This window comes from Argopecten irradians, chromosome 1 (genome assembly GCF_041381155.1).
Source record: "Argopecten irradians isolate NY chromosome 1, Ai_NY, whole genome shotgun sequence".
NCBI classification, from domain to species: Eukaryota; Metazoa; Mollusca; class Bivalvia; order Pectinida; family Pectinidae; genus Argopecten; species Argopecten irradians.
The window spans coordinates 36,597,270-36,622,006 of NC_091134.1; the positions used below are offsets into that span (position 1 = coordinate 36,597,270).

At 35.7% G+C, this 24,737-nt stretch overlaps 1 protein-coding gene across 2 annotated transcripts; it reads left to right on the forward strand.

The window, feature by feature from the left end:
• Positions 1-850: 850 nt before the first annotated feature.
• On the forward strand, positions 851-23,386 carry LOC138326288 (DNA-directed RNA polymerase III subunit RPC2-like). Of its 2 annotated transcripts, none has more exons than XM_069272409.1 (29): positions 851-1,028; positions 2,292-2,381; positions 3,479-3,543; positions 4,134-4,209; positions 4,671-4,771; positions 5,469-5,684; positions 7,054-7,135; positions 7,470-7,619; positions 7,990-8,106; positions 8,575-8,760; positions 8,940-9,053; positions 9,652-9,762; positions 10,103-10,192; positions 11,382-11,544; positions 12,038-12,191; positions 13,474-13,548; positions 13,930-14,028; positions 14,892-15,019; positions 16,345-16,430; positions 16,733-16,856; positions 17,467-17,625; positions 17,897-18,017; positions 18,717-18,860; positions 19,640-19,688; positions 20,282-20,299; positions 21,258-21,363; positions 21,715-21,811; positions 21,972-22,169; positions 22,592-23,386. In XM_069272409.1, the coding sequence occupies exons 1-29, from the start codon at positions 960-962 to the stop codon at positions 22,812-22,814; spliced, it is 3,411 nt and encodes a 1,136-aa protein (XP_069128510.1). In that variant the 5' UTR covers positions 851-959; the 3' UTR covers positions 22,815-23,386. The 2 variants fall into 2 exon arrangements, with proteins under 2 accessions (XP_069128510.1, XP_069128517.1); XM_069272416.1 differs by lacking the exon at positions 851-1,028 and adding an exon at positions 1,095-1,281.
• The last annotated feature ends 1,351 nt before the right edge of the window (positions 23,387-24,737 follow it).

Sequence of the window (24,737 nt, forward strand, 5' to 3'; positions counted from 1 at the left end):
TTATAGATATGTTTATTCATTACAGATGAAATTGTCGCGTCTTTTCTGTGGGGTATACAATATCTGTGTAATTTAATTAATAGTATAATTTGTATTATGTTTTTTTATCAGTATGAAAGAAAAATATAAATACGCGCACCTGTCATTGATTAGCTATCTAAATACATGTAATTAAATGTTACATATTAAAAGATTTTAAACACTATGTTATAAGAGATACAATTAATGTACATCATGTTATACATGTATGATTTCTGTATCATCATGCGAAACACAGCTTTCAAAAGCGTGCATTCCGATTTTATTGCTATAGTTTCTGAATAAATCGATCCATTTAGCGATCTTTATTTCAATTTACAAATACACAATCACATAAAAATTAAGTTAGTAATGTATAATGAGGAAATTATCGTGGTTTTCGGTTTCCTATGAAACTTCAAACTCCGATAAATTGATCGGCCATTCAGTATATGCAAGAGTCACTTTACAAACAATGTATTTCATTATGATGCCAAGTGTAGAATATTCAGTACATGTATAGAATTATATATTTGTATCACGTCATATATATAAAGTAATTTTAGGTATTTACATATATATATGTATACAGGTGGAGTTTTCCTCTTTTGAGACTGTGCGCTTGCAAGTTGCTTTTCACTAGAAAAAGATTATGTTGACGAAGAAAAACATATGATCGAAAATGTTGTTACAAATGTAGTAAACAATGGTGAGGATATCGGAAATATTTCAAATATATGATAATTGTATCATTTTAGCTGAACCATATTTTTGGCGCGAAATTATTTACTCTGATATATTTACCTCCCCTGTCTATAAAGTGGCGCTGTAAACAAATATGGCTGCCTCCATGTGCAGCATGATGACACAATACGGCAATGATTAGACATTAATATTTCACGTTTTCAGCGCGAATTGGAAATTAACAACTGAAAACAAAGATGGAGAGTATTGAGGATATGATGAGGATGGACAAGGAGAGGCTTGTGGAACCAGTCAAGACCGTACAGGTTAGCATGTAGCCATTTACCAGTTTACTGCTACAATAGTAATCCCTATTGAGATTATCTCCTCTAGACTCCTTTATATTCGGACGTTTGATAGGTCTCCGACGAGAGACATCTATCAAACGTCCGACTATAAAAGAGTCTAGAGGAGGAACCTCAATAGGGATTACTGCAATAGATCAACGGCTCTTGCCCATAGTAGTTGTCAGTCTAGTGTACCCTGCATTCCAGCAGATATTTTACTACTTCTACATATGTACGTATGCATGCAATATGTTTCTTACTTTCTACTTATTAATTACTCATACATATAGGCCTATATGTTACTCAATTGGATAACTGTTACCTACATGTATGTAACAGGAGAGGAGAAGATGTAGCGGCAAGACCGGGGCCGGGACCCTCCGAACACTAGCCGAGTGTTCTACCATCTGATCATGAGCTACCTGGTCACCGATGATCGACCCAGCCCAATCCCGCTACGCTACTCCCTCCTTTCTCAAAGTCTTCGCCCTCGAAGACACACAAGTCCTTTCTAAACACCACCACCGTGGGTTATTTAGTTGGGCGACAATTTCGTAACAAGAGAGGAGAAAATGTAGCAGCCAGACCGGGATTCGAACCCGGGACCTTCCGAACACTAGCCGAGTGCTCTACCGACTGAGCTACCTGGTCACCGATGATCGACCCAGCAGTCATAACCCGCTACACCTATAAATATGTGCCTATAAATGGACAATGAAATAAGAGACTTCTAAATAGGTACACATACCGTAGTCTTTATCTCTGTGTTAGATAATGAACTCTTGGGAAAGAGTTTCACTTCCTTTAGCACTAAACTTTAAATATGCTTCACCGCTGACAAATGTTAATTTTTCACTATCAAAAACAGGAGCAGACGATTTTGTCTTTACACAATTACCACAATTGAAAAGTTTAAGCTTCTAATTTTACTTTAAGTTAGAAATATGAAAAATAATTAATTGCATCCTGAAAAAATTCTGTGGCACTATATCCAATATGGAATGAAGTACAGATTGCGCATGCATCATGATCAAAGGTAAAATAAATTATTTCATATTATCTTTTGTGTTAATTACACACATACATGATTAAACACCAATTACTGTTCAAATGATGAGTATCATTTATGCTCTGTCGGCGGTGGAGCATCTTTAAATCCAACCATCAACTGACCTTAACGGTATGAATTCATCATGAATTTAAACTACAGTGTAAATCAATTTGATCAATTTGTATAAACAGGAGAAATGGAGACTTCTTCCTGCATTCCTGAAGGTGAAAGGCCTGGTAAAACAGCATATAGATTCCTTCAATTTCTTCATAAACAATGAGGTGAGTGTTGATTCATAATGTAAACTGTGTTATCATCACAAGTTTACAATATTTTGCAGTATTGTATCAAATATTTTCAAATATAATGCATAATTATATTTCACAATAAAATAACAATGTTGATTGTGGTCTACAGATGATTTTAAATGCATAATCATGAAATGATCTATCTGAGTAACAATCTGTCAGCTTTAACAAATTAACACCAAAAAAAATTAACAATGTGATTAAATTTCATAATTCAAACATAGTATTCCTGATACCATCCAATTTACAAATCCTCTTCTAGTATTCCTGATACCATCCAATTTACAAATCCTCTTCTCAAAAGTCAAAACATTGAAATAAATAAACATGTAATTTCCTGATATAACAGAATCGAAGGATTGCATTTAAAGTTGTATGGTCTGTGACTTATTGTATTTTTGGCATAGAAAAAGTATATATATAAAGTGTTCTACATATTTTTCCACCTCTCTAAGTTTTCACTTTCGATATTCACCGACATTTGTAAAGTTCGTAATCGCAAAGTTATTAAACAATTGAATTAAAATATTGATTTTTAACGTGTACACGTGTATCTGAACTGTTCCGAACTATTTCGATCTGTACGACTATTGCCGGTATTGATCACGTGATACGGCTCGAGAAGTTCTTATCTATACGGGTAATGCTGATGTCGGTCACGTGATGCAACTCGGTTTTCCGATCTTACCCGAAAGTTTGAAACATAGCGTTGACTGTGGCTGTTCTTTTAAAATATGTGATATTTCATGCGACATTTACAGCTAATATATATGTCAGTAGTATATTGGTGCTTTTATGGATCTGAACCATCATCTATAAGCCTCTATATTCACACATTGTAAGTTTTATGAAAGTTTGTGACGGTGAAAATTACAAGAAATACAACTTAAATGGAATTTTGTTCAAAAATAAGTTAGATAATAAAAATAGAACATACCAGTACATTAGCTATTGCCTGTTTGAATTTCATGTATTAAAAATGGATAGCGTTTATAAAGTATATAATTAGTTTGACATTTCACACAACTCAATTTTGTTTTAATAATAATTTTTACCCCTTTCTGTTTTAGATTAAAAGTATTATGAAGGCGAATGAGAAAATCTCCAGTGATGCTGATCCCAACTTTTACATGAAGTTTGTATCAAATATAGTTTTATCTGTGCAACTTATCTTTGAATGCATGTAGTGACACATGATATTATAGCCTTATTATTAAGTACTTATTATTGATTACACTTGTTTTAATGTTTGAAATAGGTCAGTGAGATTAGAAGATCAGCTTACTTTCTTGAACACAGCTAGATTCTGCACTGACAATGAAGAATTATAATATGTCATCTGATGGGATGTTGAAAACTCTGTATACCTATTTGTGTCACACATCCTTTAACTCATTCATCCCTAAAACTTCATAATGGACTGGTCTAGTCTTTGATTTTAGAAGAGCCTAGATATGTCTTTAATTACCTTATGAAACCATTTAATGATTAATTACAAGGAAACTCATTAAGATATTGCTATAGTCATGTTTACATAGACTAGCTTCTAGGTAAAAATCCATGCGCTAGCAAGTTTATTGTAATTATGAAATATAACTGATATTAAACAACAGTTGATTTAAAAGAGTGAAAAGTATTTTTGGTTTTTGACCGGACCATATTAATTATAATAAATTATTATTACTAGAATGCTTATGGTATATATGAATGCTTTACCGTTTTCAGATATCTTAACATCTATGTTGGGATGCCAGATGTGGAAGAGGGTTTCAACATAACAAAACCCATATCTCCTCATGAGGTACTGCAATTATGTTGACAAAGTCCACAATTATTTACCAGATATTAAACGTTTTTAATCTCCTTTCAAAGTTATCTTGAGAAAATTATTAAGAAAAAACTGTATACCATGTTATCTTCACTTGCTTTTGTGTAAATTGTGAACTCATACCTGTCAAAACATAGATGTATAGTAGAATGGTGATCATCCTGATCTATGAGAGTTACTTCCCTTCATTTCACTCTGTTATTACCAGTATTGATGGAGTGATACTAACAGTGAAACATTACCAGTATTGATGGAGTGATACTAACAGTGAAACAAAGGGAAGTACCTCAGATTGATCAGAAAAATAACAATGGAATACAGGTAAATTTTAAAAAAGTGTATAGAATTCAGTGGCTAATAACTGTATAAGACTGACTTTTCAAGAATTTGATATATTTTCCAAGAATAATGAATTGATTGTGCTGACATTACAGTGTCGTCTACGAGATATGACCTATTCAGCACCTCTCACAGTGGACATAGAATACACCCGTGGAAACCAGAGGATTGTCAGGAAAAATCTCCCAATCGGAAGGTAAAATTTGTCAATATTATTACTTTAAAGATGCTCCACCGCCGACAGAGCATAAATGATATTCATTACTTGAACAATCATTGGTGCATTATCGTGTATATATATGTCTAATTAGCACAAAAAATAATATAAAATACTTCATTTTGCTGTTGGTGCATGCGCAATCAGTACTTCATTCCATATAGGATATAGTGCATCATAAATTTTTTCGGGATGCAATAAATTATTTTTCATATTTTTAACTTGAAGTCAAATTAGAAGCTCAAACTTTTCAATGTTGGTAATGGTGTAAAGTAAGTAACTTTTGTAACTGAAGAAAAATACTAAAACGTCTGCTCCTGTTTTTGATACATGTAAGTGAAAAAATACCATTTGTCGGCAGTGGAGCATCTTTAAGCGCTTGGCATAAAATGCCTTTTGATTCTTGGATGGCCAAGATACTGCAAAATACTTATGATGATCTTAATTTTTTACATTTGCCCTATTTTTCTATATAAATGACCAAGAATGCAGCATAGCTCCAGCTGTAAATCTTGGTTTGACGTTTTGTTTTTTTATGTTGGATGCATATGTTGTTGCAGAGTTCCAATTGTGACTTTAATGTGACATTTTTTTTTCTATTCCTAGGATGCCTATTAACATGATAATGCGGAGCTCCAATTGTGACCTTAGTTTGACCTTTTGTTTCTATTTATAGGATGCCAATGATGCTGCGGAGTTCCAATTGCGTCCTGACGGGCAAGAGTCCAGCCGAGATGGCCAAGCTGAATGAATGTCCAATGGATCCAGGTGGTTACTTTATTGTCAAAGGAAATGAGAAAGTTATCTTGATCCAGGAACAGCTCTCAAAAAACAGAATGATTGTTGATACCAGTGCTGGGCGCAAAGGCACCATAGAGTGTTCTGTTACTAGGTAAGTGACCAAAGGCACCATAGAGTGTTCTGTTACTAGGTAAGTGACCAAAGACACCATAGAGTGTTCTGTTACTAGGTAAGTGACCAAAGGCACCATAGAGTGTTCTGTTACTAGGTAAGTGACCAAAGGCACCATAGAGTGTTCTGTTACTAGGTAAGTGGCCAAAGACACCATAGAGTGTTCTGTTACTAGGTAAGTGGCCAAAGGCACCATAGAGTGTTCTGTTACTAGGTAAGTGGCCAAAGGCACCATAGAGTGTTCTGTTACTAGGTAAGTGGCCAAAGACACCATAGAGTGTTCTGTTACTAGGTAAGTGGCCAAAGGCACCATAGAGTGTTCTGTTACTAGGTAAGTGACCAAAGGCACCATAGAGTGTTCTGTTACTAGGTAAGTGGCCAAAGGCACCATAGAGTGTTCTGTTACTAGGTAAGTGACCAAAGGCACCATAGAGTGTTCTGTTACTAGGTAAGTGACCAAAGGCACCATAGAGTGTTCTGTTACTAGGTAAGTGGCCAAAGGCACCATAGAGTGTTCTGTTACTAGGTAAGTGGCCAAAGGCACCATAGAGTGTTCTGTTACTAGGTAAGTGGCCAAAGGCACCATAGAGTGTTCTGTTACTAGGTAAGTGACCAAAGGCACCATAGAGTGTTCTGTTACTAGGTAAGTGGCCAAAGGCACCATAGAGTGTTCTGTTACTAGGTAAGTGACCAAAGGCACCAAGTGTTCTGTTACTAGGTAAGTGACCAAGTACTAGGTAAGTGACACACCATAGAGTGTTCTGTTACTAGTTGACCAAAGGCACCATAGAGTGTTCTGTTACTAGGTAAGTGACCAAAGGCACCATAGAGTGTTCTGTTACTAGGTAAGTGACCAAAGGCACCATAGAGTGTTCTGTTACTAGGTAAGTGACCAAAGGCACCATAGAGTGTTCTGTTACTAGGTAAGTGGCCAAAGGCACCATAGAGTGTTCTGTTACTAGGTAAGTGACCAAAGGCACCATAGAGTGTTCTGTTACTAGGTAAGTGGCCAAAGGCACCATAGAGTGTTCTGTTACTAGGTAAGTGGCCAAAGACACCATAGAGTGTTCTGTTACTAGGTAAGTGGCCAAAGACACCATAGAGTGTTCTGTTACTAGGTAAGTGGCCAAAGACACCATAGAGTGTTCTGTTACTAGGTAAATGACCAAAGGGCAGTAGAGTTTTCGTGATACTAGATAAAATAGATTTTACTGAGTTTTTGATTGTATACCAGTACTGACTACCCATGTATACCTACTGTGTAGACCGAATAATATGTTTATAGATGATATTGTTATACCTTTATATTAGATATTATACTAACATATGTATAAATGTGCATTACACAGCTCAACACATGAAAGGAAGAGTAAGACATATGTGACCACCAAGAAAGAGAAGTTTTATCTCCGCCATAATACCTTCGCTGAGGTAACAAACTAATATGTAAAGTAGCATATCATTACACAATTCAGATAAAATGTACCATCATATTGATATAACTAAGCACAGTATTGACACAGTAAAGTCTCATGAATAAATTGAATACCTGGTATTGAATTATGATTTTTTTTTTAGTAATGATGATTGATAAAACTTGAATCACACTAAATACTCATAGGGGTCATCGGTAGACATACATTGCTTAAAAATATGTAATAGTCATTATTCTTGTTTTAATTCTTTTTCAATCAATGATGTTTACCTAATATATATGCTGATATTCAATTTTGAAGAATAAAGCTTTGACAATGTTTATGTGTAGGATATACCAGTGGCGATTGCTTTCAAGGCAATGGGAATCGAGTGTGATCAAGAGATCGTACAAATGATTGGAAGTGAGGAGGAAGTTCTCACGGCCATCGCCCCATGTCTAGAGGAGTGTCATCGCGCTCAAGTTTTCACCCAGACACAGGTTATATTCTAGGGTTATAACAACTATTTTCAAATCTTATTTCTCATGATATTCATAATTAAATGTCATTGTATCTATCAACAAATGGAATTTGTCTTTAACTTATTAGAGTACATTCATTCTATATCAATGATATAAAACCTTATGAAACAAACCTGGCACATCCTTACATGACCCTGGCTGTTAATAGGACTTTAATATAATAAAACTCAAACCCATGATATCAATGATACCTTCTGCCTATTCATGGTTTAGTGGATAGAGATGAGATGTATTATTATTCAAAATATAAATTGGGACACTTAAACAGGAGGATATATGTTCCTTTGAAAAAAAATCAAGTTTTAACGAACTGTTTGTTATTTTGTAGGCTCTAAAATACATAGGTATGCGTGTGAGACAGCGCCGTATGTGGGGTCCCGCAAAGAAGAGTAAGGTGGACGATGCTAGAGACGTTTTACACAGTGTGGTACTGGCCCACGTCCCGGTAAGTTACTGCAATAATTATCCTATTCCACAAACTACAGACTCTTCTTGGAAACGAATCCCCTTATGTTGTATTTAGTCTTTATAAATGTATGCAAAGTCATTAAAATAAGTACAACTACTTTGAATAGAATCATTAGTATGAGCTAGATCATCGTTGATAAATACCCCCCGGGTATCTACATGTTGATTCAGATTGACTTCTTGCCCCCAATTGGCCTGAGGAGTAGACAAAAGTGATCAAAACTACTTAAATTTTAAGAAACTTTTGATTCATGCAATTTCCCAATTTGAAATATACCAGTACATGTAGTTTCTGGTTTTATCTACATTTATCATAATAAGAGTTTGGATATCAAAGATGAATACGACAATATAATGATTATTGAATTATTAAGATTAAATTTTTTCTTATTAAACTTTTACCATGATACCATGTAGGTAATCCTGCCCTTATTTACATGTACAGGTGGTGCAGTGGAACTTCAAGGTGAAGTCTGCGTACCTGGCATTGATGGTACGCCGTGTGATCCTGGCCAAGGGTAACAAGGTCAAGGCTGATGACAGGGATTACTATGGTAACAAGCGTCTAGAGTTGGCGGGGCAGCTGCTTTCTCTGTTGTTCGAAGACTTGTTCAAAAAATTTAATTCTGAGGTAAATGACATTTTGTTATATTTATATCAATTGTGATATCTGAAAAAAAATATTATCAATAAATGCTATGTTCATACTGTATGGTGAGTTTTAACACAGGATTAATATGTTTGGACTTAATTTACCTGTTTGAATATTGTTATGACTGTTTTATTAAACTGTAATTAATTGTTCTGTAGTTAAAGAGGATAGCTGACATGACAATACCCAAACCAAGAGCTGCCCAGTTTGACATTGTTAAACACATGAGACAAGACCAGATCACAAACGGACTCATCAACGCAATATCTACGGTAAGTTACAAAGTATAAAACACAGGAATGTGTTATGAACAGGAAATTTCTTTTCAATTACAACCTGATTTATATATAAACTAATTCAGATTGTACATGGAATACATAATTACCTGAAGTATGTTGTTTATACAGCTGTCAGTTCTCAAATAGTTACGCCTTCATGCAATTTAGATATGTATTCTCCAATTACTTCTGGTATCCTAGCCTGTTGTGCACGGTCTGATAGGTTTTTTAGATATACCTTTTAGCGGACTGAAAACTCCACAGATTTTGAAAAATTTGATACACAGAACCCTGACTTAAAGGGGAGTTGAATAAACTGTATAGGTTTCTGCAATGTCCACTATTAATGGAGTTATTACTAAATTTGTGCAGCTGGGGGTATTAGTACACTCTGGCGACAGTTTTAGACTAAGTGGCTCTTCTTGCATGATTTACTAAAATATGACGAGCTAATTGTATATTCTGTCTATTGTTTATTTGCTCTAATCCATTTTATTCTAGATTGCTTTTGAACTAACATTTGATTTCGTCAAAATAAATATTCTGTTTTCTGTTAGTATTATATATATGATGAATGTGTCGTTTGTTTCAGGGTAATTGGTCTATCAAGAGATTTAAGATGGACCGAGGTGGAGTTACACAAGTACTATCCCGATTATCCTTTATTTCAGCACTAGGCATGATGACTCGTATCTCCAGTCAGGTGAGCACGATCAGTTATTGTTTTCCTCACTTTCTACTGGTCAGGATTCACTAAAACTAAGTCCACACCACCTAACTAAAGGTCAGACATGGTCTGGTAACTATTGAATAATTGAAATTTGGGTTATTGTCTGTTTGCTTGTATTTTTGCGAGTACACACATTCACCTGTATCTTTATTCCTATCTTCATAATTAGATCCAGCGTCTTGTTAAAATATTTAATTATTCTTTGCCATAGACAATTTCCCTTGCTTGCACAAGTAATCGAATGTTTGCTGTTATATTGTTTTCTGTTATATAAGTTTCTGTTATATATATTGAAACTTCTCTTCTCTTGCAGTTTGAGAAAACTAGGAAAGTGAGTGGTCCCAGATCACTGCAACCTTCACAGTGGGGAATGTTGTGTCCCTCTGATACACCTGAAGGGGAGGTAAGTCTGGTCTCTATTACCACATCAATTTTAGTTACTCTCAATGGCCAATACAACATTCAGTTTTATCTCATCGTTTTTAGTGTTGTCCCATTCATCAATTATAATCAATGTCTAATCGAAAAGACAACCAATTTTGATTAATTGATTATCATATATCAACATCAATGGTCGGTATCAAAACAGGAAGTGGAAATTCTACTTTCATTTTCCCTTAAAGAGTACAGAGTTTATGTCTCTTTCTCTTTAGCAATATGACTTCTTTACAAACCTGCTGTCAAAACAAATATGATAACAAAATAAACATTATAGGCCTAATTTGTTCATCAATAAAGATTGTTACATTGACTTGAGTCAAATCTTATAATAAATCAGAATACGAAACTATGCAGAATAAAGCCAGTATGAAAACAAAATGCCTTAATGGCGACCATCAATGTCGTGAAGCTTTAGATTTCATATCGGCCTACATTTGTATTGTTTTATAATTCATATTGAATTTGAATAGTCAACGTTATCATAGTTTGTGAATTGACTTTGACGATAATTATGTTTTTTCTATTTGTCAAGAATTTTGATAATAGTTCTTTTATTGGGTGACATCATAAGCAACTAAAATAAAGTAACAAAAGAGTAACCGATTAATAATTGAAAATCGATTGGTTGACACTAACCAATATTATCCGATCATCGATGATGAAATCTTCACCAATTCCCAACACTATCGCTTTCACAAAGCAGTATGTCATTACCTTATTGTAAATACACTTACACTAATTGATAAAACACGCATGGTGTGTGATATCCTCAGTATTCCAGGGGTTCCAATCACTTACGATCTCTACACCCCTGGACTAGCTCATAGTAAAACTGAAGGCAACAGTACAGAACAGGTAATTTAGTCTGTATAATGGTACACATTGGTTGACTGTGTGGCTTTGAAGTTGGGCATCACAATCTTTGTAGTCTTCAAAGGAAATTTTTGCTGGCCTGTGATTGGTTCATTTTTTCCCTCTGAGCTGTCTTAAGTTTTACTATGAGATACAGTTCAGGGGTGTGGAGACCGTAAGTGATTGAAACCCCTGGAGTATCAAGGATGGTTGTTTAATAAATTGATGATAATTGTGAAATAGCAATATATTATCTTCCATTTAATTAATATATGGTACTTTCATGTCTTGTTCTTCAGTCGTGTGGTCTGGTGAAAAATCTGGCCCTGATGACCCACATCACTACAGATCATGAGGAGACGCCCATCATCCGCCTCGCCTTCAACCTTGGGGTAGAGGACATACAGCTACTGAGTGGCGAGGAAATGACCAGTCCAAGAGTCTATCTGGTGTTTCTTAATGGTCAGTACAGTGGTCAGTGGGAAGAAACAGCATGAATTGTAACCCAACATATACAAAAACTATTCATGTTCAAACTGCTTGTCATCATTATTCATGCTTGGTCAAAAAGATTTTTCTCAGATTCTATTTGCTATTCCCTATGTATGTAGTTCTCCAATTGAGCATGATTCAATTTTTGCACAAATGATAATAATCATAAGAGTTTAATAAACTACTGACTATTTTATATGTACAGTAAAACATTGTTATAACGATGCTCTGGGGACCAACAAAATCACTGCGTAATAAGCATAATTCGTTATATACATATTACAGACATCTTATGGGAACCATGACGGGGAATGAAAATTACTACGGTATAACAATGGATTCGTTGTACATTATAAGCATGATTTACTGTATGTAGTAAGTAAATAGTATACACAGTACCAGTGCATTCTTCCAGGTATATTTAGGGAAGATCATGTTAAATTTGTGAATAATTTCTTGAAAGGTAACATTCTTGGAGTGATCCGTGATCATCAAAAACTGGTGAAGACATTCCGACTGATGAGGAGGGCAGGCTTTATAGACGAGTTTGTGTCTGTGTGTACAAACCAATCTCATCGATGTGTCTACATATCTACTGATGGAGGCAGACTTTGTCGGTGAGTTAGTACTGTCTTATAATGTGTCTACATATCTACTGATGGAGACAGACTCTGTCGGTGAGTTAACACTGTCTTATAATGTGTCTACATATCTACTGATGGAGGCAGACTCTGTCGGTGAGTTAACACTGTCTTATAATGTGTCTACATATCTACTGATGGAGGCAGACTCTGTCGGTGAGTTAATACTGTCTTATGATGTGTCTACATATCTACTGATGGAGGCAGACTGTCGGTGAGTTAGTATTATAATGTGTCTACATGTCTACTGATGAGGGTCGATCGTGGAGTCAAAAAAAAATCTGGCTCAAATTAAACAGTCTTTCATCTTTATTTGGCATTATTCGTTCTGGAAAATTCTGTGTGGGTCAATCCTGTTGGTGAGTCAGTATTTATAATATGTCTTCATATCGACTGTTAGCACTTGATCCTGTCGGTTTTGTTTGTTTGTTTGTTTGATTAATTAACGTCCTATTAACAGCTATGGTCATGTAAGGACGGCCTCCCATGTATGCGGTGTGTTGCATGTATGTTGTGCGAGGTGCGTGTTTTGGGAGACTGCGGTATATTCATGGTGTGTCTTCTTGTATAGTGGAACTGTTGCCCTTTTTATAGTGCTATATCACTGAAGCATGCCGCCGAAGACACCAAGCAACACTCCCCACCCGGTTACATTATACTGACAACAGGCGAACCAGTCGTTCCACTCCCTGTATGCTGAGCACTAAGCATGATCAGAAACTACCACTTTTATAGACTTTGGTGTGTCTTGGCCAGGGGACAGAACCCTGAGCCTTCCTCACGGGGGCGAACGCTCAACTCAAGGCCAAAAGTGAGACGGTGCCAAGGGAGGCATTAGGAAAGAGAAAGTCAGTTAGGAAGAAGAGAAAAGATAAGATCCTAAATTTAGTCGCCTTTTATGATCATGCAAAAGGGGCAGCAGGTACAATTCTAACGCCCTACCTGTCGGTTAGTCAGTTCTTGTAATATGTGTCTAAAAAATTCACTTTGGTTAATCAATTTCAGGGATGTGATTCTATCTCTTACAGAGGATTCCATCTAATTGAACAGTATTTATGAGCAACAAATCATGTCAGATGTGATCTGAAACATACAATGGCAAGGGGAGTATTTCCTCTGATTACTGGAGATATTTCCTCTCTTTACTGATAAGATCATTCAACTTTCCTGAACAGAATTATGGATTTATACATGTATTTCTACATTCCATACACTACTTTTATATCCTATTGTTAAATTTCATTATTGTTAATTTCAGACCATACATCATTGTCAAAGACGGGCGTCCCCTTGTCAAACAGAAGCACATAGAAGAACTTACCCAGGGGTTTAGGTAATTTATTCTGACTAAAGAGTGTTTAAATTGGGTGGAGGAAAACCAAACTTTATCACAAAATCTTGCATGATTATTACTATCGGGGTCTTTAGTTAATATTATATTTAATCTCATAGTGCGATGACTATTAATTTTATTCCATCAATCATTAATAGTATTGAAGTTATCCAATGTATGAAAATATATAACTGTCTTATCCTTACAATGATTCTAGATGGCATTTATTTGTTTGATGAGACCTGCTCATGCATCAAATTTTTTCAAATTGACTTTTTTTATGGAAATATCATCATGTTTGCAGCAACTTTATGTTGAGTTTGACTGTAAGCTCTTTGCATAGTAAGAGGTGAAGAATAAAACATAATTGTTCTTTTGTAGGAGTTTTGATGACTTTTTAAAGGAAGGTTTAGTGGAATACCTTGATGTAAACGAAGAGAACGACTGTATGATATCTCTGTATGAGGCTGGCATTACCAGGTAACAGAATGACCGTATGATATCTCTGTATGAGGCTGGCATTACCAGGTAAGAAAATGACTGTATGATATCTCTGTATGAGGCTGACATTACCAGGTAAGAGAATGACTGTATGATATTTCTGTATGAGGCTGACATTAGGTAAGAGAATGACTGTATGATATCTCTGTATGAGGCTTACATTACCAGGTAAGAGAATGACTGTATGATATTTCTGTATGAAGCTTACATTACCAGGTAAGAGAATGACTCTATGATATCTCTGTATGAGGTTGACATTACCAGGTAAGAGAATGACTGTATGATATCTCTGTATGAGGCTTACATTAGGTAAGAGAATGACTGTATGATATCTCTGTATGAAGATGACATTAGGTAAGAGAATGACTGTATATCTCTGTATGAGGCTGACATTAGGTAAGAGAATGACTGTATGATATCTCTGTATGAGGCTTACATTAGGTAAGAGAATGACTGTATATCTCTGTATGAGGCTGACATTAGGTAAGAGAATGACTGTATGATATCTCTGTATGAGGCTTACATTAGGTAAGAGAATGACTGTATATCTCTGTATGAAGCTTACATTACCAGGTAAGAGAATGACTGTATGATATTTCTGTATGAAGCTTACATTACCAGGTAAGAGAATGACTCTATGATATCTTTGTATGAGGTTGACATTACCAGGTAAGAGAATGACTGTATGATATTTCTGTATTAGGCTGCCATTCATCTCTATTTATCTCTATGGCAGTAAAATATATTTAAATAATTAATAATAAAATTCATTATAAATATTTATGTTTATGGGAATTGGTATTTCAAAATATTTTTAATGATAATTGTGAATTCTTTTGAAGGGAGACAACCCACTTGGAGATAGAACCTTTTACCATATTAGGAGTGTGTGCAGGACTGATTCCCTACCCGCATCATAACCAGTCTCCTCGTAACACCTACCAATGTGCTATGGGTAAACAAGCTATGGGTAAGTGACCTGATCCTCTAAACATTTTATCTGATTCTATACATCTTCTCTGATATCCCCACTACATCTCATCTGATCCTCTACATCTCATTTGATCCTCTACTTTTCATCTGATTCTCTACATCTCATCTGATCCTCGATTTTTAGTCTGATCCTCTTCATCTCATCTGATCATCTTCATATCATCCAATCCTTTACATTTCATCTGATCCTCTACATCTCATCTGATCCTCTATATCTCATCTGATCCTCTACATCTCATCTGATCCTCTATATCTCATCTGATCCTCTACATATCATCTGATCCGCGACTTTTAATCTAATCATCTACATCTCATCTGAACCTCGACTTTAAATCTGATCTTCTTCATCTCATCTGATCATCTACATATCATTCAATCCTCTAAAACTCATTTAATCCTCTACTTTTCATCTGATCCCCACTACATCTCATCTGATCCTCGACTTTAAATCTCATCCTCTTCATCTCATCTGATCATCTACATATCATCCAATTCTCTACATCTCACTTGATCCTCTACATCTCATCTGATCCTCTACATCTCATCTGATCATCTACATTTCACTTGATCCTCTACATCTCACTTGATCCTCGACATCTCATCTGATTCTCTACATCTCACTTGATCCTCTACATCTCATCTGATCCTCTACATCTCATCTGATCATCTACATTTCACTTGATCCTCTACATCTCACTTGATCCTCTACATCTCATCTGATCATCTACATCTCATCTGATCCCCACTACATCTCACTTGATCCTCTACATTTCTTCTTATCCTCTACATTTCATTTGATCCTCTAAATCTCATTTAATTTTCAAAACGTTTCATCTGCTTGCTTCATCACCCCCAGTCCATGCATGTAACTATTATGAATATGCTGAAGTTAGACAGGCTACGTATAAGTCACATTCTCTATCTTCAGATTTAAAATTCATGAATTATTCCTGTACATGGAATGTTCTTTGATTCAACCTTTTCTGATCAAATTCATACCACAATACTGTAACTAGACATCTTAAACAAACTTGATCTTTACTCTGATCTTGTAGGATTAAATATCATTGATATTTGGAAATACATTTATATGTTTATTTATAAGCATTGTACAATGTAAATACATTTAAATCTTAATAGGAGGTATGTGTTCATTAAGTTATTTATATGTTTATTATAAGCACTGTACTATGTACTATTTTAAAAGATTCCTTGACAGTAAAGGAAGGTATGTATTGTGTCTTCATTCTAAGATATATGATTACTTTTTGATAACATTAACTCAAACGACATTGATTGTAGGAACGATCGGTTACAACCAGAGGAACAGAATTGATACACTACTCTACCTACTGTGTTATCCGCAGGCCCCCCTCGTGAAGTCTAAGGTGAAGTTTCATCTTCTTATATATTTTTTCCACAACAGCTTGTTGCAATTGAATATGAAGTGTTAATATTACCCACATTATCAATTGCCCTGCATACCAGCATGTAGTCATATAACCAGTTATAAGCTTGGATTTCGTAACCTACAGAACCTCAAGAAGGTCAGCATTAGCTCTACACTTCTATTTTGATTTCTTTTCCACAAAGATTCATCCTATTTATCTTGTTTGTATTAATATAGAGTAATATTTATCAAAGAAATATTTTTTTTTTTTTACGTAATTGTTATCTATGAAATTTTCAGACAATTGAGTTGATACACTTTGACAAGTTACCTGCAGGACAAAATGCCACAGTTGCGGTCATGAGCTATAGTGGCTATGATATTGAGGACGCCCTCATCCTGAACAAGGCTTCATTAGACAGAGGTAAGTGTACAGTGCTATACATTTACAATATTTAGGATGTGCTGTTTCAGATAGATTTGCAGGATTTGGAAGTTGTTTGCTGGTAAACAGAACTATCATGAGGATATTGAGAACATTAGGAATAAGACTTGAATGATTCTCTCAGAACAAAATTATATCTAAAGGCCCACTACCTTTCTGGAGCAAAATATAAAGATTTCTTAAAAAACATAAGTAATATCAGAAAATATATACCGATGGCCTAAGATGAGGTTACAACACCAAACATATGCATGATTTCCTGCGTAATACATGATAACAGTAGAGAGTCATTATTTCTTTGTTTTGCCGTCTGGCGAAGTGGTAGTCAACAACCGTGCGGTATTTAGGACGACGACGTGAAACATAAGACGACTTGCGTTATGAAAATTTTATTTATTTTAATCAAATTGTTCAGAAGGTGATGATACATGTAGTATTAACGGTAAGTTAATAACTTTTATGACTCTACAAAATTATAGATCTCTTATTTTGTAGTTTTACATTCCCATTTTAAAAATAAGAAGTCGTTTCGGAAAGGTAGTAGTAGGCCTTTTATTTACTTACTAATACTAATGTCTCAATTTTGTAGGATTTGGAAGATGTCTGGTTTACAGAAAGCAGGCCTGTACCCTGAAGAGGTATGCTAATCACAGCTTTGATAAAGTGATGGGACCAATGTTGGATGCCACAACACATAAACCAGTCTGGAGGCACAGCATCCTCGATATGGACGGTATCTGTTCCCCAGGTAACTATTGAAATACTTCCGTTCCCCAGGTTACTAATAATAACGCTTCACTTTTCTAGGTTATTTTTGTAGCGCTGCTTTCCCGGTTACTGTATTTCATCAGCTTGTCCTTCAGGTGGCCGTAATACAACTGTGACTTCAAGTTTAGAACACAATCCTTGCCGTGGATTCCATTAGTAATGGATAAAGAAACCCTATTGTTAACTAACAGTAATACTAAGTACAGACAGGTCATGATTATGTATGATTTTCTATATTTACCATGTTACAGGTGAGAAGGTTGAGAGTAAACAGGTGATGGTAAACAAGTACATGCCAACAGTGACTATGAACCCCCTCCAGACCCCCTCAGGCCAGGCTCAGCAGCCAGAGTACAGAGATGTTCCCATCACGTAAGTATATCTCCCCTCCAGACCCCCTCGGGCCACACTCAACAGCCAGAATACAGAGATGTTCCAATCACCTAAGTATGTCTCCCCTCTAGACCCTGTCAGGCCAGGCTTAGCAGCAAGAATACAGAAATGTTCCTATCATGTAAGTATATATCCCCTCCAGATCCTATCAGGCCAGACTCAGCAGCCAGAATACAGAGATGTTCCCATCATGTAAGTATCTCCACTCCAGACCCTCTCTGGCCAGGCTCAGTAGCCAGAGAACAGGGATGTTCCCATTACGTATGTATATCTCCCCTCTAGACCCTCTCAGACGACCAGACTTATTAATCGGAGTACAGGGATGTCCCCAAGATGTATCTCTCCACAAGACCCTTGAGCAGCTAAAGTAGAGGGATGTTTCAATAATCGAAACTTTAGTCTTTCACAGTGACCAGGGTATAGGGATGCATCTTCCCATCACATTTTGATATCACTTCAGAAAGTGTGAGATTTCTCACAACTGAAGAATTAGACTCAATGATAATAGTAAAGAAAAGGATTCCAATCACATAGCCTTTAAAATCGAAAAAGGGCTCTTTGAATGATCAAACTGTCATGAAGATTTTACCTAGGCTAGCTCTACTGATGATCAAACTTTCCTGAAGATCTTTACTTAGGCTAACTCCACTAATGATAAAAATTTTCTTCACACACTAGGTACAAGGCAGCAGAGCCGTCCTATATAGAGAAGGTTCTCATCACGTCAAACCCAGAGGAGGCCTTCCTCATCAAGATGTTGCTCCGCCAGACGCGGCGACCTGAGATTGGTGACAAGTTCAGTAGTCGACACGGACAAAAGGGGTAAGGGCAATTTGATATCAACAAAATTAAGTCTGAGTGTCACCGAGAGTCACCGACCTTTTAACCATATATTTGTATATTATATATACTTATAAATAACACAAAGTACTTGTATAACTTGGTCATTGGGTTCCCCTTTGTTCTCCACCAATAACCCTGTCAGATTCTTAAATGGCCATGGTTAATAGGACGTTGAACTAGTAAAATCAAACTTTTGAAATTTCTATGACAAGTTATATATACAGTAAAACTCCTATAACTTGAACAGCAGGGGACCAGATCAATAGTTTCAGGAATAGAGGGTATTCGACTCATCCGAGGTTGGTCATGATGGATTATTGACAGTCAAATTGTCTTGTTTCAAAATATGACAAACAATGCATGTCAATGACATTTTAATTACCGGGATTTATGCATTTTGTATTTTCATGAAAGTGGAATATGATTGCAATATCAAATTGAAAACATATGTATTATAAAAAAATGAGCTTTTGAAAAATTATCAAATGTCAAACACCTATTAGCTGATTACATGGCTTAAAATCATGTACAATGTATTTAATGAAACACAGATATATTCTGTTTGACGAATGAGGGGTATTCGACGAATAACTGCTCAAGCTATCCAGGGTTTTGTTACATGAAATATATAGAGACAAGGTCAGGACAATGCGACCAGTTCGACGAATGGAGGGTATTGATGTAGGTTCAAGTTAGAGGGGTTATACTATATGACCTTCTGTATGTCAAACAAATCAATTTAATGTTGTTTTTTTCAGTGTGTGTGGTCTAATTGTTCCACAAGAGGACATGCCATTTACAGATCTAGTAAGTCTTGAGTTTTCACAAAATCATCATAGCAAACCTTTCAATTTACAAAAAATTTATTATCACCATACTTAAAGTAAAATGAAAAAGTTATACAAGCGAGTCAGATTCCAATGACGTTAAATTAAAGATGCTCTACCACTGACACCATTACCATCATTGACAAGTTCGAGCTTCTAATTTTACTTTTAGTTAAAAATATAAAAAATATTTAATTGCATCTTGAAAAAATTCCATAGCACTATATACTATATGGAATGAAGTACTGATTGCGCATGCACTGAAGGCAAAATAAATTATTTGTATTATTTTTTTTGTTTATCAAACATTTATATACACGATTAAATGCCAATTATTGTTCAAACGATGAACACCATTTATGCTCTGTCGGCCGTGGAGCATCTTGAAAGTATTTTGGAAGTCTTTGTACTATAAATAATTATGATATTTGTTTGAATTTGGAGGTTAATTCTTATGTCTTCTGAGGTCATTTATTTTGCCATGGTTTGGCCTATAGCAATAGGTATACAGGGCTAATTTTCTTAGCAGTAATATATTTAGTTTTATATCATGTTGACTTTGTTATATTACAGGGAATCTGTCCAGATATTGTGAGTATTTACCGTCCTTTCTTCAAATTGTATGTGCTCAGTATTAGTGTAAAAACAATAAAGGAGAAATATTTGTTCAATGGCTAGATATATTGAAGATTAACTAATTGTACAGCCCTGTCATTGTCATATACAATCGACATGGTATCATTGATACAAAATTCAGCACGTACAGAAAAGTTATTATACAAAAAGGGAACATTGTGAGTTAGCTATAGAATGATACATTATGATTCATTGTTGAAAGGAAAGTAACTTCAAATAAATTTATGTTAGACGTATTTATCTCCCGACTTTGTTTGACATCATAAAACTGCCTATACTGGAATCAATAAGCATATCGCCATTGTGTTGAGATTGTAAACAATCACCCCGCTTCAGTCTGCAGATTTTCCGTGAATTAAACCATTTTACGAATGATTATGCATCTGGTACGTAATCGTTGCCATCTTAGTATAATTTCAATGCATATTATTTCTTTTAAACACTTTTACCGAAGTTATTGCTATAACTTTGCTTAACCGGTGAGTAAAACTTACGATTTTCACATGTGAATTGCAATGTAATGATAAAAAACAAAATCGTTTGATTTGGGTTTTCGTCCACGTATAAGTCGCACTGGTGTATAGGTCGCACTCCCGATTTTCAGCGGGAAAAGTCGCGACCTATACTAAAAAAATACTGTAAGCAATGATTATATCTGAATACTGCAAACCAAATTTCTTTCACTGCAACTAAATTTTACGATTTCCGTTTCTCAAACATGTTCACGGAGATTACGTTTCATGGATTCAAAACTGCCTGGAAATACATACGAATTCGATTTTGTAAGAATTGTAGAAATTATCAAGATAAACTTTTGTGAATTTACCTTAATCGCGAAATTTGCGAAAATATATCTCACACAAAAGAAAGGTAGTTTACGGTAGATGTATGTAGAACCTTGCGTTGTCCACAGATAATGAATCCACATGGTTACCCATCCAGAATGACGGTTGGAAAGCTAATGGAGCTGTTGGGTAGTAAGGCGGGGGTATTGGACGGCAAGTTCCACTATGGCACAGGTAATACCTTGAGCTTCACACATTGAATTAAAACCCCTCCGAGGCCTCCATCATCCCGTGTCTGTTGCTCTTTGTAGCTGTATAGATTGTCATTTGTATATTGCCGTTTGCTAATCAATCATTCCTTAATTGTCTTAAGATCTTTTTGAATTTTCAATGTTGTATTTTGTCCATCATCAAAGCTGTGATCATGTTGAAGTTGAGCGATTCTTTACAGAATAGAAAATATTTGTACTTTAATAACCATTTTGGACGTTTGAAACTGAATTGTTGTTGGGTTTTTAGTTGTACACTGCCATATTATGTGTAACATTAATAAACAGCCTCATATTCAATGTATGATGTTTACAGCATTCAGTGGAGACAAAGTTGAGGATTTGTCTGCTGACCTGATCCGTCATGGGTTTAACTATCTCGGCAAAGACTATGTCACTTCTGGAATCACTGGGTGAGTAGTTTTGATATTTCAGAGCTTTTTTTCGTCCTAATTTTCAAAGGAGATGATGTGAAATCCTCACTTGAAATCAGAATTTAAGGACATCATGATATTTACATAGATTCCTTGCTAGAATTGAATTGAATTTTTCTTTTGGTGTTTGTGTTTTCAGAGAACCACTGTCTGCCTACATATACTTTGGCCCAATCTATTACCAGAAACTTAAACATATGGTCATGGATAAGATGCACGCTCGTGCCAAAGGTCCGCGTGCTGTCCTCACACGTCAGCCCACAGAGGGTCGGTCTCGTGATGGTGGTCTCCGACTTGGGGAAATGGAACGTGACTGTCTAATTGGTTATGGTGCGAGGTAAGCAGCATTTGTCTTTTGTTTCATGAAAGGCGATATGTTCATTTTCTGACCAGGAAGGGGGAAAATACAAAATTGTTAATTAGGGGTTATGCAAGGAATGTTGTTGGTTTTTTGGCAAGGTAAGGGGGCACTTTTGTTAGTGGTGTTTTCGGTAATGGTGTTAGGTAAACCGTAAGGGGAAATAATTGTTTGTTGTTGGGCTAGGAAAGGTGATATTGTTGTTTGTTGTTGGGCTAGGAAAGGTGATATTGTTGTTTGTTGTTGGGCAAGGTAAGGTGAAATTGTTGTTAGTTGTGGGCTAGGTAAGGGGTATTGATGTAATATTGTTATTGCTATCAGAAAAAGAAACATTTAATGTTATTTGGAATTCATGAAAAAATCTCTCATGCAGTATGGTGATGAGAAAATTTCTGTTGCAGCATGCTATTGTTGGAGCGGCTGATGATCTCCAGTGATGAGTTTAAGGTAGACGTATGTGGGGAATGTGGTCTCCTAGGATACTCCGGCTGGTGTCAGTTCTGCAAGTCCTCCCGTCAGGTGTCAACTCTCAAGATCCCATATGCATGTAAACTCCTGTTCCAGGAACTTCAGTCTATGAACATTGCTCCTAGGCTCTCTCTAAAGCGTTACAACCAGGTATAGCCTTATGAATGTCAGATAGACATAGACATAAGCGTTCCCTTTACTGATTCAACGAGGTCTGGCTTAGAAGATGTCACATTGACTGGGGTCATTAGCTTCCATACCAGGTCTAGTGGAAGGGACTGTCATATACAACTATTAGGTTTATGATATTCTCTTTCTTTAAGTTAATTAATCAAGTCTATCCTGATGAGTGTCACAACGATATTTCGCTCTGTCCATAGGATGTTACATCTGGGTAACCGTATATGTTAAAGCTTAGGAACTCCATTGTTAAATAAACATTGTTAATCTCTTCTACACGTGGAACCTCAATCATTTCTTACATATGGAAACCTCAATGATTTCCTACATATGGAAACTCAAAAATGATTTCCTACATTTTCTGCAGTCAACAACCAACAAGAAGTTAGAATATTAAAGAAAGAATTTTCTAAGATATGGTGCGAATGATATTTAAATGTATACTATGTGTTTGATGCAATGTATGATTGATAACCCTATGTTAGGGTATAAGAGTGTTTAAATGTGTGGCGACGCTAACTTGTGATGTGCTAGTCTGCTAATGTATGATTGATTGATAACCGTATGTTAGGTATAAGTATGATTGATAATGTAGGGCGACGCTAACTTGTGATGTGATGCTAGTCTGCTAATGTATGATTGATAACCGTATGTAAGGGTATAAGATGTTTAAATGTGGCGACGCTAACTTGTGATGTGCTAGTCTGCTAATGTATGATTGATAACCGTATGTAAGGGTATAAGATGTTTAAATGTGGCGACGCTAACTTGTGATGTGCTAGTCTGCTAATGTATGATTGATAACCGTATGTTAGGGTATAAGATGTTTAAATGTGGCGACGCTAACTTGTCATGTGCTAGTCTGCTAATGTATGATGAATAATTGGGCGATTGCAAATGGAATTGAAAGATATGAAACTTATTTTTGAATAATAATAACCGTTGTTGATAATATTTAAAAGTTCTGGTTGTTTTGTTTCATTTTGTATGTTTCATATTTCTATATTGTGTATTACATGTAGTTTTCCAAATGGACTACCCAATGGTGTTACTTAATACTGTTAACTGAATATAGGTAGATACATAATTCATATATATCTGCCTTTACCTTCAAATTCTGAATCAAATTATGTTCTTGAAATAAATGGAAAGCGTAGTACCAGCCAAAGGACCGATGGCAGACTGAAACTTTCCATTTAGTTTGGTTATTCCAATTCACTACTAACTGTTTAAAATATGATATAATTTCTTCATCATAGTCCTATTTCCGTACGACTGGCTTTAAGTTTCAAGACGTCAATGTTCGATGAACACCCACATGAAACTATATGGAAGAAAGTATTTGAAATGACAAAACACACACTTTTCAAACGTTACCGATCGAAATGAAGAAAATTAACCGTAAATGCTGACGAAATCATAATTTTACCAAGAGATAGGGAAATATGACGAACATTGTTGACACCAATGATTCATGCAGGATAAAAAGTTATGAGAAATCAAACGCCGACTCAACACAAAAGTTAAAAGAATTCACCATGAGAGCATGACCAGAGCAAAAAACGAAAATAAAAAAATCACATAGACATTTTCTCCCGACAGTATTTATGGGCGCCAATAATGTATCCATGTCCGTAACAGACGCTCTTGGTCCACTAGGAAACCTAAACATCAGGTAAAGTTTCTGACCAAAATTATGCCAACTGTTGTGATATAATCATCGTATTGTTTGCTAATATACTCCTAGATCTGTAACGTACAGTATTTGTGATCGCTAAGATCACGATAGAATGTGTTGCGTGAAAGCCAGCTTCAGACACATGACATCGTAGAACTTTTAAAATTGCATTGACAGCCTCTTATCGTACATTTTGTACCCAATCTTATTTAAGTTAAATC